Genomic DNA, 16,497 nt, shown 5'->3' on the forward strand with positions numbered 1-16,497 from the left:
TTCCATGCGTACAACATGTCCAGCCCACCGGAGCCTGGCGAGCTTAATACGCTGTACGACAGTGAGGTCGCCGTACATCTCCTCCATAGCAGCTCCTCCATTGTCCTTCTACACATACGGGGCCAAGTATCCTTCTGAGCATCTTCCACTCGAACGCGGCTAAGAGGGCTTCGTCAGATTTGGACAGTGTCCATGTCTCAGAGGCGTATGTGAGTACTGGTACTATATAGGTACTATATAGTCCCAGCGTTGTCCATCGCGACAGGTTCTTGGAGGTGAACTGATTTTTCAGGCTGTAGGATGACCGGTTGGCAGCCAGCATCCTTGCGCGCAACTCAGCTTTCATGCTATTGTCGTTGCTGACCTTTGACCCAAGATAGGTGAATTGTGGTACGACTTCAAAAGTGCGTTTACCTATGTGCACGTCACGCCTACGTAGATTCGAATGAATTATTGGTAGGCCCGCTGATGTTGCCACCATTAGTTTGGTCTTTGTCTCGTTTATCTGCAATCCGAAGCTCTCCCGCCTGCTCGATCCCTTGGTAGGCTTCTGCTAAATAGGAGGGGCCAATGATGTCTATATCATCAGCGTATGCCAGGATCTGGGTTGACTTATAGAAGATGGTTCCCGTAGTCTCCACCCTCGAGTCGCGGCATTTGATATACAAGGTATAAAGTATATGACAAGCAATGTTCAAAAATTTACAAGGACGTAGATAAATTTGGAAATTTTCTAAATTTGATTTTTTAACAATCTGTAAATTTGAAAACGACTTCTTTTTCTATTTGGCGTAACGACCTACGTGGACATGCCGGCCCGTTCAGGCTTTTGAGACTTACAGGGTTTTCCAAGCCACTTCAATGTTGAAACTGAAAATTTCAACCACGTTAAACGAATGCTGAAGGCTGCACGGGTGATTTCAAGTCTGAAAAGCTAGTTCAATATAAAAGTTTTGCTTTCAAAATCGTTACACTATTTTTCAATATCGGTATAAGCCATTTCAATCTGTCAGTTTGGCGGGCTCTCGCCACTATGGGATAGAAAGAAATTAAATACGTCAAAATGTTCAATGATTGATGGTTTATTTTCCTTTATCATTGAAAATGTCAGAAACAGAGTAAGAGACACATTTAGTTGCAGTTTTTTTAAAGTAAAACACCAGAAATTCCGAAAGCAGTATCCTGCGCAATCAACGGTCACCAGCAGCACCAGTGTCAAAATTCAGGCTCACCCGAGTGTCATCTGAGCCCTCACTGTGAGTGTGGAGTGAGTGTGGAAAAACAGTCCAAATTGTCATTCATAACGAAGGGCGGGGGAGCGCTTGCTGTCAAAAATGTGGGTGAAAGAAGCCCTATTTGACTGTGGATCGTTTGGCTAAAAAAAAGTAGGTGATATTGTCCCCCACACTTGTGTACCATTTCATTTCGTGTTGTTGTTGTGTATTGGTATTCCACCGTGTGCTCCCGTTGTGTGCCATTCCGTGTTGTGTGTATTCGTATGCCATCGTGTACTCTCGTACTCTTTTGATACTTGGCCTGTGTGAGAGAAGAGAGAGAGAGGTTAGACTTTTTTAAATTAAACTTACCGTGGCGCTGCTGGTATTCGATTCATCGACGACATCAAGTAGGGCCTTTCGCTACAGTCGGCGTTCTCATTTATCTATTGGTCTGGATCGAATACGAGTGTGTTACGTTGCTACATATAGAAATTAATATTGTGTTTACCACTTTCATGATGCGATGGTAATGTTTCATTATTGTTCACAGATATGGAAAACAAAAACAAAAACGTAAGCATCGTAGACGAAAATGGGAATCCTGGTAAGCGGCCCTTAAGCATGCTAAGAAATTTTGAAGAAGAAGAAGAAACAACACTTGGTATGTATTTAAATGTTATAGTTCGATTTTCACCATTCTTAAACTTTGTAATTAATTTGCGTTATGTTGCTTCGATGTTGCTTTTATACAGATTCTGGAAACGCTAAAAAGCAGCAAAAAGAGCAACCATCTGGGACAATGAAGAATTATATTGTTTTTCCAAATGGACAAAAACTAGAAATTCGTGGCACTATTTGTGGTGAGTGTAATGGAGAATTCGTTCTTACGTTCATGAGTAATTTTATCGTTTCCATGCAGGTGCTGTCAATCTGGATCAAACTGTATGTGCGAAACCATTAGATGCTAATCCGAGTGAGTTATTTCAAGATCCTTTATGTTACTTCGTTATTAACAGTACTTTTTTTCTTACAGGCTCCACACAAACACAGCAAACTATTTTTTAAAAAACTGCTGGAGCTACTCCATGTAAGATTCATGAACACCCTTCCCTCAACCTTTTGAAATAATCGTTATCTTTTTCGCAGGTACTACCAAACCTGTACAACAGCCATTAGATGTTAAAAAGTCTGCTGGAAAACCAGATCCCGTCACACATACACAGCAAACTATTTTTTTAAAGACTGCTGGAGCTACTCCAAGTGAGATTCATGAACACCCTTCCCTCAACCTTTTTAATAATCGTTATCTTTTTTGCAGGTACTAGCAAACCTGTACAACAGCCATTAGATGTTAAAAAGTCTGCTGGAAAGCCACATCCCGTTACACAAACACAGCAAACTATTTTTTTAAAGACTGCTGGAGCTACTCCAAGTGAGATTCATGAACACCCTTCCTTCAACCTTTTTAATAATCGTTATCTTTTTTGCAGGTACTAGCAAACCTGTACAACAGCCATTAGATGTTAAAAAGTCTGCTGGAAAGCCACATCCCGTTACACAAACACAGCAAACTATTTTTTTAAAGACTGCTGGAGCTACGCCGAGTAAGTTTTATTTTAACCAATTTCGTACGCTTTGTAATGACCATATTCTTCCTGCATAGGTTATAGTAAATCAATCCAACAAACGTCTTTGGAAACGTCAGGAGATATTATGGGTAGGTTAATTGCCGACACCTTCTTTAAATATGAGTTCGTTACATTCGTGACAAATAATATGTTTTCCATTCAGAGTAAAGCAAACTAAAACAGCATTCCAAAACATCTTACGCTACTCCGGGTAAGCAAATTGAAACATGTTTTAATTATAATTGTGGTAATCTATCTCATTTTATAGGTCCGAGCAAACCGAGTCTGCAAATGGTTAATACCGAACTATCTGGTGGTTTGCTTGGTGAGTAAAAAAGAATTAAAATTTAGTTCATAGACCTAATCAACTTGTTGTACAGCAGTCAATACAACTTATTATGAGCAAACATATTCAGAGCGTAGAAACAAAAAACCAAATAAGGCATGTGTTAAATATATTTGTTTTATTTTTAATGTTTGGTTTGTTCTTCCATCTTTATTTCAGATCCCGACGATACTCCATTCTTAATCACCAAGAACATATTACGACAGCTTATTCGTGGTACTTATATGGGTCCGAAGGGTGACTTGAATATATGGTAATTTGTTTTTTATTTGTGATTTTAGATGAAGTTACTAGCATATTCCAGGAACAAAGGGATAGTTTCATGGAACCAATGTTTCGACGCATGGCCGGAATGGAAGCGACTTTTGCTTCACTGTATAATCAAATCTCGTCACAGACCAATCAAACGAATGTTGATCCAAAAGTGTTGGAAAATTTCGAGTTTGATACCATCGACAGTGGCGAAGCATTGACTGAACTTGACGAGCGACTTAAAAACGATGATCAGTATAAAAATACGTTTGTTGCATGGGTTCAAAGGTACATTAACGTGCCAATAAGTACAAAAAGGATGTCGAAACTGCTCAAAGCGTTATTTACACCCAAATTTCTTTGCCTTCTGACATGGAGTGGAAGAGGAAAAAGAGCAATGTACACTTTGTCAAATTATAAAGGAATAATAGACTTGTTTAAAACTGTAGGAAGTACTGAACTTTCCAAAGTAGGGGACCGTGAAGTTGCAGATTTCTTCATCCTTAAATTGAGATACGCTACATACTATCTAAGCCGGCAGGAATGCAACCAAACAAATAGTTGAGGAATCTTTAAGTTTAATTGAGGTTTAAAAGCCTTTGACTTTACACTTCATTGAATTTCGCCTCTTAATTCATGTGATATCTTAGAACTCTTATGCAGTACTTAATGCAGTACAAAATAAATGAAATCGATGTTTTGTTAACAAGTTATAATAGTTTTTATTATTCACTCATCAAGTTATTTTGTATTAGTCATTGAGTGTATTTAATAATGGAAATAATACCATATTTCCATCGGCTTCTTTGATAGTTCTAGCAAATTTAAGTTTGACATCGGAGCATTCTAATAAAACCTCGTCATTTTTCAAATCATCTTTATAAACAGAGTATATATGTAGCTTTGTGGAAGAATTGTGCTCGTCAAAATATTCGAAAATACGGGAAAACATTTTTCCAACTATCATCAACTTATCCTGCTCTTGTCTTACTGAAACAAATTTTAAAATTACGTTTTTGTTGGTCATAAACAAATCGTTGACATCATCATTTCGCAGCTTTAAATTTTTCCTCACATTCATAGTAATAGTTTGCCCTCTTTGCGTATAAAACGGCTGACGAAATGGTTGATCGTTTTGTTGAGCTCCTGTAAAATTTTCAAATTCCGATATTCTACGAATTGCCTGTTCTAAACATCTATAGTTAGTTCTAATGAGCCTGTTTTTTATATTTCCTAGCTTGCGTTCATATGCATATGTTGAGTGATAGTCCAGAGGACCAAACCGCTCTACTTCTTCTTCGAGGTGGATTAGACTATGTACATTGGACGTAACAGCTTTTTTATGATATACATCGGCAAATGTTTCTACAAAAGTTTTTAGCATAGTACCAGCAGCTTTCCAGTGTTCTTTATGTTCGGTTGATGAAAATATCGTTATAGCACAGAAATAAAGCATAAAATGCTGGAGAGAGATTGACTGTCAAACTGAGTGGATGTGCCTTCCTCGTGCTCCTGATTTTATACGCTGTTTTGCCGTGTTTTTTCTGGAATCTCAACATTTGCAACAGTGGTGCTGCTGAGTTGTTCGTACTGGCTAGTGCGTGCCTTCGATTAATATAAAGCTGCTTCTGTTTATTCAACATTTTTGCCGAGAAAGTGTTTGGCTTCGTTTCTGCTCCTGTCACTCATCAGATTGTGCTGAGTCATCGTTATGCAGTGCTCAACCTGCAATGCACCCACCGATAGTGCTAATTCGGTGTCCTGTGCCGGTGTTTGTGGTTCCAAGCATCACACCCATTGCACGGGGTTGTCCCGTGATTCTACTCGTGAGCTTGGGCGTAATAATCAATTGTTGTGGTTGTGCAAAACATGTCACGAGTTTCGCATTGGCACAAATTCACTTCTCACAAGTGAGATAGCAGCCCTACTCGAATTGGTGAAAGCAGATATTCTCACCACAATTGACTCATCTCTCTCTTCTCTTAGATCGGCTATCAAGAGCGATTTGCTTCCTGAGATCCTCGCTCTCGTTGATAAGCGAGCGCTAACACCCATATTAGCTAAGCCGTCTGTTAGCAACGCATCGCGATCGCACACATCCACTAATGTATCGTCGCTCAATGCCACAAATACATCCAGAACGACTAAAACAGCTTCCGCTCGCCGTACATTTACTAACTCAACGGAGCTCACTGATGATATCCAAGCTGCGAACGATACAAACACTGTGGATGATTCTGACAACTGTAACCACTACAATCATCGTACTAAGCCGACTAGTGATGTTAGTGCTGGAAACTATCGAACAAATACACAAGCATCTTCTGATCCTGTTTTGAACCAAAACACCACCAACACGGGCATAGCCGAGAAAGTATGGTTATACTTCACGAACATCAAATCGCATGTCTCGGCTGATGATATGCGTGTGTGGCTTAAAGCTGTGCTACCAACGGACGATATTAATGTTTACCGTCTCACGAAAAAGGGTGTGAACCTGGACTCGATGTCATTCATATCGTTCAAAGTGAGTGTTCCTAAATCTCTTAAGGAGCTTGCGCTGCACTCTACTATTTGGCCAGTTTCACTTACTGTTCGGGAGTTTGTTGCTCGTGGCCTACCAAAGCAACGTGTACATGAAAGGGCTCGATTTGACCCTTCTGAGCTTATTTCGCATCGTACAAATAGTGAAAATTGCTCTTCAGCTGTGCCAAAAACTACCGCTCATCCGGATCATTTTTTGGAACATCGATCGCCACCCCCACAGCGCGTGATTCTATCACCATCCCAGATGACCGAGATCCTAGAGGCTATTCAACTGGAGTTTCCTCCCACACCGCCTCAGTTATCACCGGGGGTGGGGCTTCAATCACAATCGAATCTCAGCAACACGAACCGCTCACCACAGATCAGCCCGTTTGCCAAACGGATAGCTCACAAGTAATAGACCCATTTGTGATATATTACCAAAATGTTCGAGGCCTTCGCACCAAATACAATGAATTGCGCCTTTCTGCGAATGAATCAGGATTTGAAATGCTTGCCCTTACTGAAACCTGGTTAAATGAATCGATTCCATCCAACATGGTCCTTGATAGTGATGCCTACAACATATACCGCTGTGATCGAAGCAGGTTAAACAACGAACGTTCGCGTGGGGGTGGTGTGCTACTTGCATGTTCCGTTCGATATCCTTCTGTGGCACTTAACATTAATCAACCCACGCTTGAAGCTTTATGTATACGTGTTTCTTTTTCTAAGTTTCGTCTTTATGTGGGGATTGTTTATGTGCCACCGTATTTGAGCAGCGACCGCAACTATTTGGAATCCCTTTCTGCTTTCATCAGTGATGCATACATGCAAATGAAACCGAATGATCATCTTATCCTTCTGGGTGACTTCAATCAACCTGCGTTAGAGTGGTCGCTTTCTACTGCAGTAAGGCCAGATTCATCTTCAGCTATAAGACATTATGTGCCACATATTTCTTCGAATACATCCAGTTCCTGCTTTTTGGATATGTTAAACCTGCATGAACTCTATCAGCTGAACGGGGTGCATAACCATTTAAATCATTATTTGGACCTGGTGCTCTCCAACTCTGCTGCAGCTGCATGTTGTTCTGTGTATCCTGCTTCGTCACTGCTCCTGCCCCAGGATGCCCATCATCCTGCTCTAGAAATTGCGTTACCGTCTTCTTTATTTAGGGCTAGTAGGGTTATGAATGTATTACCTTCTGCTCCTAATTCATTGAGAGTTTGTTATAATTTTCGGCTCACAGACTATCGTAAACTTAATTCAATTCTATCTCGTTCCGACTGGACTTTTTTTTATCAATGTACATCGCTCGACGAGGCTGTCCAATCGTTTAATGCTTTGTTAACCTCTGCACTCCTTTCATGTACACCTATTTTTCGTTCCCCTCCTAATCCTCCCTGGTCCAATCGTACTCTTCGCAACCTGAAAAAGGATAGAATGAAATATCTTAGGAGGTATCGTCTGAACCGATCTGCTTTCAACTTTCGTTTATTTAAGTACGCTGCCTCTGCGCATCGACTATACAACAGGGCTTGTTTTGAGGCCTATTCGAGTAGACTGCAATCGCGTTTCCGTTCTGATCCAGCATCCTTCTGGCAATTTGTTAGGATTCGAAGAGGGTGCAATACGTTACCTAATGAAATGGTACTTGATTCTCGAACTGCCTCTACGCCTGTTGAGATCTGTGAGCTATTCTCTGCACATTTTTCCCAAATGTTTGAGCCACCGGTTAGTGACCCTAACCTTATTGAGGGTGGGCTACTCTACACGCCAGAGAACTTAATTAATCTCTCCGATATTTCGGTTAGCTCTGAAACAGTTGTACAGGTGTTATTTGGGTTGAAACGTTCTTTTACTCCTGGTCCAGATGGCATTCCTGCCTCTGTTTTAATAAACTGTAAGGACGTGCTTGCTCCACACCTTGCTAAAATTTTCAACCTTTCACTTTCTCTTGGGGTTTTTCCTGCTCTTTGCAAATCCTGTTGGCTTTTTCCGGTACACAAAAAGGGATGCCGTAGCATTGTTTCTAATTATCGTGGGATAACCCAAACTTGCGCCACAGCCAAAACTTTTGAGCTATGTATCTTTCCAACCATACTTCATAGTTGTAGTTCCGCTATTAGCCCTAAACAGCATGGGTTTATGCCTGGTAGGTCTACTTCAACTAATCTCATGTCTTTTATTTCCAATATTTTTAGATCTTTTGAGGCCGGTACCCAACTTGATGCAATATACACCGACTTTCATGCTGCTTTTGATAGTTTGCCTCACTCTTTATTATTAGCTAAATTGTCTAAACTTGGTTTTGGTGATGGCATTATTAGCTGGCTGTCCTCATATTTAAGTAATCGATCATGCAGGGTTAAAACCGGGTCGTACTTATCTGAGGAGTTTTTTTGTACGTCAGGTGTCCCTCAGGGTTGTGTGCTAAGTCCACTTCTGTTTTCTTTGTTCATCAATGATGTTTGTAATGTTTTACCTCCTGATGGTCATCTCCTTTATGCGGATGATATCAAAATCTTTTTACCTGTGTCTTCTTCTTCTGATTGTCTGAGACTTCAGCATTACCTCAATGCATTTGCTCATTGGTGTTCATCCAATTTACTTCGCCTGTGTCCCGAAAAATGTTCTGTTATTTCTTTCTCTCACTCTCTTTCTCCTATTTCATTTAACTATACTCTCTCTAGCGCTTCCCTCTCTCGTGTTATGTCCATCCGTGACCTTGGTATTATACTTGACTGTCGTCTTAACTTTAAACTGCAGCTTGATGAGGTGCTACTAAAAGCAAATCGAACCCTTGGGTTTATCTTACGTTTTACCTCTATTTTTAGAGATCAAAGCATCCTAAGAATCCTTTATTGTGCTTTGGTAAGGCCTATTCTTGAATATGCAAGTATCATCTGGAATCCTCCCACTATTGATGGCTGTTCGAGAATTGAAAGCATTCAGCGCCTCTTTACCAGGATTGCCTTTCGTCGTTTGTTCGGTGCTGCCTCACTACCTCCCTATGAAACGCGATTGCAGTTATTCAATCTTCACTCCTTAAGCTTCCGCCGCCAAGTGTTTCAGGCTTGTTTTATTGGTGGCTTATTACTTTCTGCTACTGATGCTCCTGATTTACTCTCGTCCATCTCGCTGTATGTTCCCTCTCGTTCTCTTCGTCCACGTGATCCTCTGTCAATTGAAACACGTCATACTCTTTATACTTTCAATGACCCTCTTCTGTCCTGTTTCAGGTTGTTTAACCACTTTTACTATCTCTTTGATTTCGACTCCTCTCTTAACTCTTTCCGTAACCGTATTTTTTCTTCTAATTCCCTTTAATTTTTCTCCTTGGTTTTCTATTACTCTCTCTTTTTTTTTTTTTTTTGTTAAGTTTATGATAGTCTCTACGCTCTACTCTTGTTTTTTTTCTTTTCTTTTTTTGCTAGGTCAAGACTAGGTTAGTTAGGCTTAGTTTTTCATGAATTATTTTGTTTATTTGTTAGTATTACAGGGTTTCACACTTTATCTCAAGACCACGGGACCCCTTGCCGAATCTGTCTTAGCCAAAGCCAAGACTGCGGTATGATGCTTGAAAACGTTGATGATACCTGAATTCATCGGATGCAATGCTGAATCTGCGGCACATTTCTCGAAACACACTGGTCCGCGCCGAGGACATGCGGTCGAATATTTTTTTACACGGATAACCTTTGTGTACATCAGTGTACTGAAAGCAGTGAATTATTTTTTCGTGTTTTTACCAGAAAAGATTATTTAAACAGTTCAAACTACTTTCTTAACATTTGTAAATATTTTAATTAAACAAATATGCATTCACTCATTTTATTAAATTGTCTTTTTTTGGTTAAAAAAACGAAAAGGATAATTGAGTGTTTCTAATAGACTGATGTACACAAAGGTTATCCGTGTAAAAAAATATTCGACCGCATGTCCTCGGCGCGGACCAGTGTGTTTCGAGAAATGTGCCGCAGATTCAGCATTGCATCCGATGAATTCAGGTATCATCAACGTTTTCAGGTATCATCAACGATTTCAAGCATCATACCGCAATCTTGGCTTTGGCTAAGACAGATTCGGGAAGAGGTCCCGCGGTCTTGAGATAAAGTGTGAAACCCTGTAAATTAGTTTTAAGTCTATTATATTTAGCCTTGATGGCGGATATTGTATGAAATAAATGAAATGAAATGAAATGAAATGAAATATTCCTGCTCACTCAACAATCCTTCCAATACTACGGGAGCCACGTAATGGAGAAACGTTTTGCAATCTGATCCTTTCCAATATGCTAGGTCGTCAATCGGGCGCATTTTTTGGTTCGTTTCAAAGGGGAGTTTTTGTTTTAGGAGTCTTTGTTTAAATTCTTCACGTTGCTGGCGATTCCATCTTTTCCATTCTTTTAACACTCCCATGTACCAAATGTGAAGTAGTTTTTTTGTAAGACCAATGTCTATTTGATGGAGACGATCAACAACAATCATATCCAGAATGATGTCAAATTCGTCCAAATCAATCAACGGCGTAGACCCCGTACAATGCAGAATATAATCTCCATCTAAAAATCCTTTGTGAGTGCGCTTTGCCGCAGACGTATCCAAAAAGACCATTCGTTGTGACACCGATTCTCCTTCACAGCAACATTTTAAACAGGAGTGTCTTCCAGTATGACCTTGGACACCTGCAAAGAAACAACATTTAGAAAATTTTACCTGTCATAAATGGTTATATTTTACCTTTAATGAAAGCTCGTGCTGGTGTATCTGCGATGATGGCTCGTAATTTTAACGTGATGGCATTTTCTCCCACCATCAGTCCAGTGCTCGATAATAAATTTATCTCATCGACTAGCTGCCGCAGATAAAGCTCATTACTTTCCGGTTTTGTTGGTCCGCAATAGATAGCCACGATCATCACTGGCCAATCCGGCTGGTCAACAATCTTCAACAAAATTGGCCAGAACTGTGTTTTAGATCGCGTATGAAGAGGAAGGCCATCGATGTTAAGATCGTACTGAAGCGTCTGTGGCACTGCAGTATGTTTTCTTTTAAAAGAGAAGGTTATTTAAATTATTACTTAGTATTCTCACATCAGCTTTTCGGGAGCCTTCTAAACAAATGCATATATTCGTATTCATAAGCAATGTAGATTTACTTACCGCATTTCACTTGTCAAGCAGTGGCGTATTCCATTATACCAAAATTTGCCATTTCCTATGGACGAAAGGATAGCAGGATTTCGTCGTGTCCGCAGCAATGTCCTTGGATCTTTAGGCACACGGAGATCTGTGTTGGCTCGAAGATATTTTAACAAACTTTTTAAAGATGCGTGCGATTCTGATCGAGCTAGCGCCCAATACCGTAAGCCCTCTTCGCTTGTCATTTTGGTGTAGTCAGGATCGTTTTCATCGTCCTCAGATGCTATGTCCTGATCGTCGTCCATCGATGCTTCATCTTCCGATTCACTTAGGTTCAGTTCCAAATCCTGAGTTTCTTGAAAAAGCATGAGTTCGGGATCAACTGATGATGCCATATCGGTATTCTCGCCATCGAACAGCTCCGGTGAAGTCGACGCTGCTACATAGCCAACAAGAAATGCTAATTATAGAACTGTAAACTTAATAGCTGTTACATTAAAATACTTATCTTGTAGTTCTGATGGCGATACCACATTCACAATATCTTCCACCGATTCTTTATACTGCTTTAACAGTTTTGCGGCTCTTCGGTATAAAACGCCAGACTTACGCAGAGCCTGCAAATGGCGATTTTTGCCACACAATTTGTTTATAACCGAGAGTTTTTTCTCATTTGAGTCCATTTTCATAAAGAAAACTAACTTAAATATCAACACAAATGCGTACAAGGTTGCTAAAATGCTGCGAAAGACGCCACGAAGCTGCGAACCACAAACATGCAAAAGACGCTACGAAAAATGTTTTGATTTTTTCCTTCTTCTCTTCCAAACATATTCTCCCTCTTCCCTTGCTGCCAAGTTTCTCAGTAGCGTCACCTATCGGACTTTGCACAAAGCTCTGAAAAGTGTATGATTTTGTTGGATTTCGACACTGTTTCAGACAGAAAGGCTCACAAATCTGTGTTTTGACAGCTTCGGAGCTGCTGGTGGTGTTGTTTACATTCATCCCATGGTGCATTAAAAAGATCAGGTGGTGGAATCTAGAATCAAAGTGTATGTACTCCAGGTGGTCTCATGGTATGTTTTTTAAAAACCAAATTTTAATGTCACATTTTGACAGGATGGGTGAAAACTTTTGCTCCAACGAGCTTTCGGCTTGACGAATACTCAAAACACTCTTACAATCTCCATTCAGAAGCAGAAGCGATAAAAATCAGCCTTCTAAATTCATACATCGTGGGATAAGCCCACCTGTATATTATACTCACTTAGATAGCTGCTCGAAAACTGCTATACAATGCAAACAGCTGACAGGCTGAAATTTAAGCCTACGAACTTACAACAGAAAGGGCCCCAGTTTTAGATCTTTTGAGGCTGGTACCCAACTTAATGCAATATACACTGACTTTCATACTGCATTTGATAGTTCACCTCACTATTTTTTATTAGCGTATTTGTCTAAACTTGGTTTTGGTGATGGCATTATTAGCTGGCTGTCGTCATACCTAAGTACGTCAGGTGTCCTTCAGGATTGTGTGCTAAGTCCACTTCTGTTTTTTTTTCTCATCAATGTTGTTTGTAATGCCCCAAATCCTGATGGTCATCACCTTGACGCGGATGATCAAAATGTATTTACCTGTGTCTTCGTCTTTAAATTGTTTGAGACTTCAGTGTTACGTCGCGGTTGCCAAATTTCATTTTTGTTCCTGATAATACATTGTGATCAAAATTAAATTGTGAGAGTTTCAATTCGAAGAATCATCAATTATCAAGCTATTTCCAAAAGAGGCAGATAAAAGTGTGGAGGAAAAGTGTATGGGAGGTGACAAACATTCACACCCACTGCTGGTTCAAAACCCACGAAGTCATAAAAAAATGAAAAAACCAGGGCGGACCGTGGGTGTGTTCACTCCACGTCCAGATAACTCTTTTCAGGGCAGACAGTGGAGCTGTAAGTTTTGCTGCGCTTATCGACAGTTAGTGAGGTATATTCTTCAGTTTAATTGCTCCATTTCTTTTCTTCTTATTTGACAATATTGGAGACTCTTCGGCTTTGGCCGTAGAAGAGGACAGGACGTGGATTTAAGTGTAAAGTGTACCTCTCTAAGAAGCGTGTGATTCACAAGTGTGAAGTGTTTTGATAGGTGTGTTCTGAGAATAGATGAGTAGGTCTTGTGCGATACTGTTGGATATCACAGTACACATGTACAACCATATAGAATAGTTATTGTACGATCGTAGTATACATTTATAACCTTATAGAATAGTCAGATGGAATAAAGCTATTAATCTGAACACATCGTAGTCTGGCAACTAAGTATATAACAATTGGCGACGAGGATAGTTGAACTAAAAGCAAGAATGTCTCTCGAAAATCAGAACATTCAATTAGAGATTTTGAAGGCTCTGCAGGAGCTATCAGAAACATCAACGGGTACAAATAATACGGAACGATTCGTGGCAATGAACATGACCGAGTTTACTTTCGATCCAGAGAACGGAGGAACTTTTCAAAAATGGTTTCGACGTTATGAAGATTTGTTCGAGTCGGATGCCAAAGAACTCGAAGATGTCGCTAAGGTCAGGCTTTTACTGAGGAAGTTGGATGCACAAGCACACAACCAGTACACCAATTACATCCTCCCGAAACTTCCAAAGGAGCTAATTTTCAAGGAAACTGTGCAAACATTATCGAAAATTTTCGGGTCGCAGAGTTCACTTTTTAGCAGACGTTACCGTTGTCTTCAGCTCGTCAAAACCGAAGCAGATGACATTATTAGTTACGCGGCGAAAGTGAACCGGGCTTGTGAAGATTCAGAATTCCACAACATGAAGGCTGACCATTTCAAGTGTTTAGTATTTATTTGTGGATTGAAAGGTCAAACCTACGCAGACATACGAGCCAGACTACTCTGTCGCATTGATGCCGAAACTGCAGATGCGCCCATTACACTGCAAAATTTGGTTGACGATTTCCAAAAACTCGTCAATTTGAAAGCAGATACTTCCATAGTTGAGCAACAGCCAAACTCATCTACAACGGTAAACGCTCTACATGAGAAGACAGAACATCACCATCACGAACAGTATCGACAGCGGTATCAAGAATCAAAAACATCAGAGCAACCTCGCAGACCATGCTGGCGTTGCGGTCAAATGCACTTTGTTCGAGATTGCCAATACTCGACACACCAGTGTAGAAAATGCAATCGTGTTGGTCACAAAGAAGGCTACTGTGGATGTTTTTCAAAATTCAAACCTGCCGGGGAGGAGAAGACTAACACGAAACCATCAACAAGTGATCAAGGAAAACTGAATGCCAGAGGTGTCTATATTGTCAATCACATCACTCAACACTCCAGCAAAAGAAAATTTGTTCCTGCAACCAACAACGGCGTTACAATCAATCTGCAGCTCGACACAGCAAGTGATATTACGGTGATTTCACAACAAACATGGCAAAAGTTGGGCTCACTGAACATCCAACCAGTGACGATTCAGGCCATCAATGCATCTGGTAAGCCACTCCATTTATCGGGCGAATTCCAGTGCACCATCAACATCAACGGCCAGACCCAACAAGGCAGGTGTTTCGTCACTACAGCAGTTAACCTAAACTTGCTAAGGATAGAATGGATTGAACTATTCGAGCTTTGGTCCATTCCAATCGATACGATTTGTAATCAACTAACAACAGAATCGATCGACCAGCAGATGCGAGAAATTCAAGCGAAGCATGCGGATGTTTTTAAGGATACATTGGGGCATTGCAAGAAAACTAAGGTTAAGCTTTACCTCAAATCAAACGCAAAGCCTGTTTTCTGCCAAAAGCGTCCTGTACCTTTTAACACAATACCTTAAGTTGATGCCGAACTTACTCGATTGCAAAACTTGGGCATAATTGAAACTGTCGATTTCTCCGAGTGGGCAGCTCCAATTGTGGCGGTGAGGAAACCGAATGGACGTGTTCGAATATGTGCCGATTATTCAACAGGATTGAATGCTGCGTTGGAGGCAAACTATTATCCATTGTCAACACCAGAAGAAATTTTCTCGCAACTTAACGGCAGCACCATCTTTAGCATCATAGACCTGTCCGATGCCTATCTTCAGCTCGAAGTTGACGACGATTCAAAGCATTTACTAACCATCAATACACATCGTGGATTATTCCGATTCAACCGTCTCGCACCAGGGGTAAAATCAGCACCAGGAGCATTCCAACGCCTCGTAGATGGAATGATAGCTGATATTCCTGGGGTGCGATCATTCATTGATGATGTTATTGTTTTCGGCAAGGATATGAAATCACACAATGATTCACTCAACACCTTGTTCGCACGTCTTAAGGAGTACGGATTTCACGTAAAAGCCGAAAAATGCCATTTTTGCAAGACTCAACTTGTGTACTTGGGACACGTTGTAGATAAGCATGGTATTCGTCCAGATTCCGAAAAGATCAAGACAATTGCTTCGATTCCACCACCAAGCAATGTGTCCGAGCTACGATCTTATCTTGGAGCAGTGAATTTTTACGGAAGATTCGTTCGTAACCTGCACGAATTACGTGACCCTATGGATCAGCTGCTTAAGAAGGAATCGAAATGGAAATGGACGCCAGAGTGTCAGGAAGCTTTCGTCAAGTTTAAGGCAGCACTTCAGTCACATTTGCTCCTAACGCACTACGATCCAAAACTTCCGATCATCGTTGCTGCGGACGCATCAAACACAGGAATTGGTGCAGTCATTTTTCATCAATTTACTGATGGAAAAATGAAAGCAATTCAACACGCGTCACGAACACTTACACCCGCTGAACAGAACTATGGACAACCAGAAAAAGAAGCTCTCGCATTAGTTTACGCAGTATGCAAGTTTCACAAATACTTGCTTGGACGTCATTTCACTTTGCTCACGGATCACAAACCATTACTTTCAATTTTTGATTCAAAAAAAGGTATACCACTTCATACCGCTAACCGTTTGCAAAGGTGGGCACTTACCATGTTGAATTACGATTTCGAAATTCAATACGTGTCCACACAAGATTTCGGATGCGCAGATCTTTTATCACGATTGATTGACCGAAACAAGCAGCCGGAAGAAGAGTACGTAATTGCAACACTGACTTTAGAAGATGACCTTTCGAGCATTCTGTCCGATACATCACAGAAGGTTCCGATTTCATTTCAAGCACTCCGTAAAGCAACCGCTTCAAGCTCAACACTACAAGCATTCTGCAAATTCATTCGTGAAGGTTGGCCGAATTGTTCCACTAATCTTCCAACTGCAATCCAACCTTACTACGCGAGGCGCGAATCATTATCAATAGTCCAAGGATGCGTTATGTTTGGTGACAGAGTTTTTGTACCAAATATAT

At 40.6% G+C, this 16,497-nt stretch overlaps 2 protein-coding genes and 2 long non-coding RNA genes across 4 annotated transcripts; all 4 read left to right on the top strand.

Annotated features, from left to right (window-relative positions):
- Window positions 1-1,318: 1,318 nt before the first annotated feature.
- Window positions 1,319-2,307, top strand: LOC125906611 (uncharacterized). Its single transcript, XM_049606224.1, has 5 exons — window positions 1,319-1,560; window positions 1,768-1,878; window positions 1,970-2,077; window positions 2,137-2,190; window positions 2,251-2,307. The coding sequence occupies exons 2-5, from the start codon at window positions 1,770-1,772 to the stop codon at window positions 2,280-2,282; spliced, it is 303 nt and encodes a 100-aa protein (XP_049462181.1). The 5' UTR covers window positions 1,319-1,560; window positions 1,768-1,769; the 3' UTR covers window positions 2,283-2,307.
- Window positions 2,308-2,345: 38 nt separating this feature from the next.
- LOC125906616 (uncharacterized) lies at window positions 2,346-2,936 on the top strand. Its single transcript, XR_007451974.1, has 4 exons — window positions 2,346-2,477; window positions 2,536-2,649; window positions 2,708-2,821; window positions 2,881-2,936. It is a non-coding gene; the product is annotated as an uncharacterized LOC125906616 (long non-coding RNA).
- A 77-nt stretch (window positions 2,937-3,013) lies between these two features.
- Window positions 3,014-3,428, top strand: LOC125906622 (uncharacterized). Its single transcript, XR_007451983.1, has 3 exons — window positions 3,014-3,056; window positions 3,114-3,170; window positions 3,351-3,428. It is a non-coding gene; the product is annotated as an uncharacterized LOC125906622 (long non-coding RNA).
- A 1,484-nt stretch (window positions 3,429-4,912) lies between these two features.
- LOC120959778 (uncharacterized) lies at window positions 4,913-7,196 on the top strand. Its single transcript, XM_049606219.1, has 2 exons — window positions 4,913-5,353; window positions 5,430-7,196. The coding sequence occupies exons 1-2, from the start codon at window positions 5,313-5,315 to the stop codon at window positions 6,385-6,387; spliced, it is 999 nt and encodes a 332-aa protein (XP_049462176.1). The 5' UTR covers window positions 4,913-5,312; the 3' UTR covers window positions 6,388-7,196.
- Window positions 7,197-16,497: the final 9,301 nt, after the last annotated feature.

This window comes from Anopheles coluzzii, chromosome 2, assembly GCF_943734685.1.
Source record: "Anopheles coluzzii chromosome 2, AcolN3, whole genome shotgun sequence".
In the NCBI taxonomy this organism is placed as follows: Eukaryota; Metazoa; Arthropoda; class Insecta; order Diptera; family Culicidae; genus Anopheles; species Anopheles coluzzii.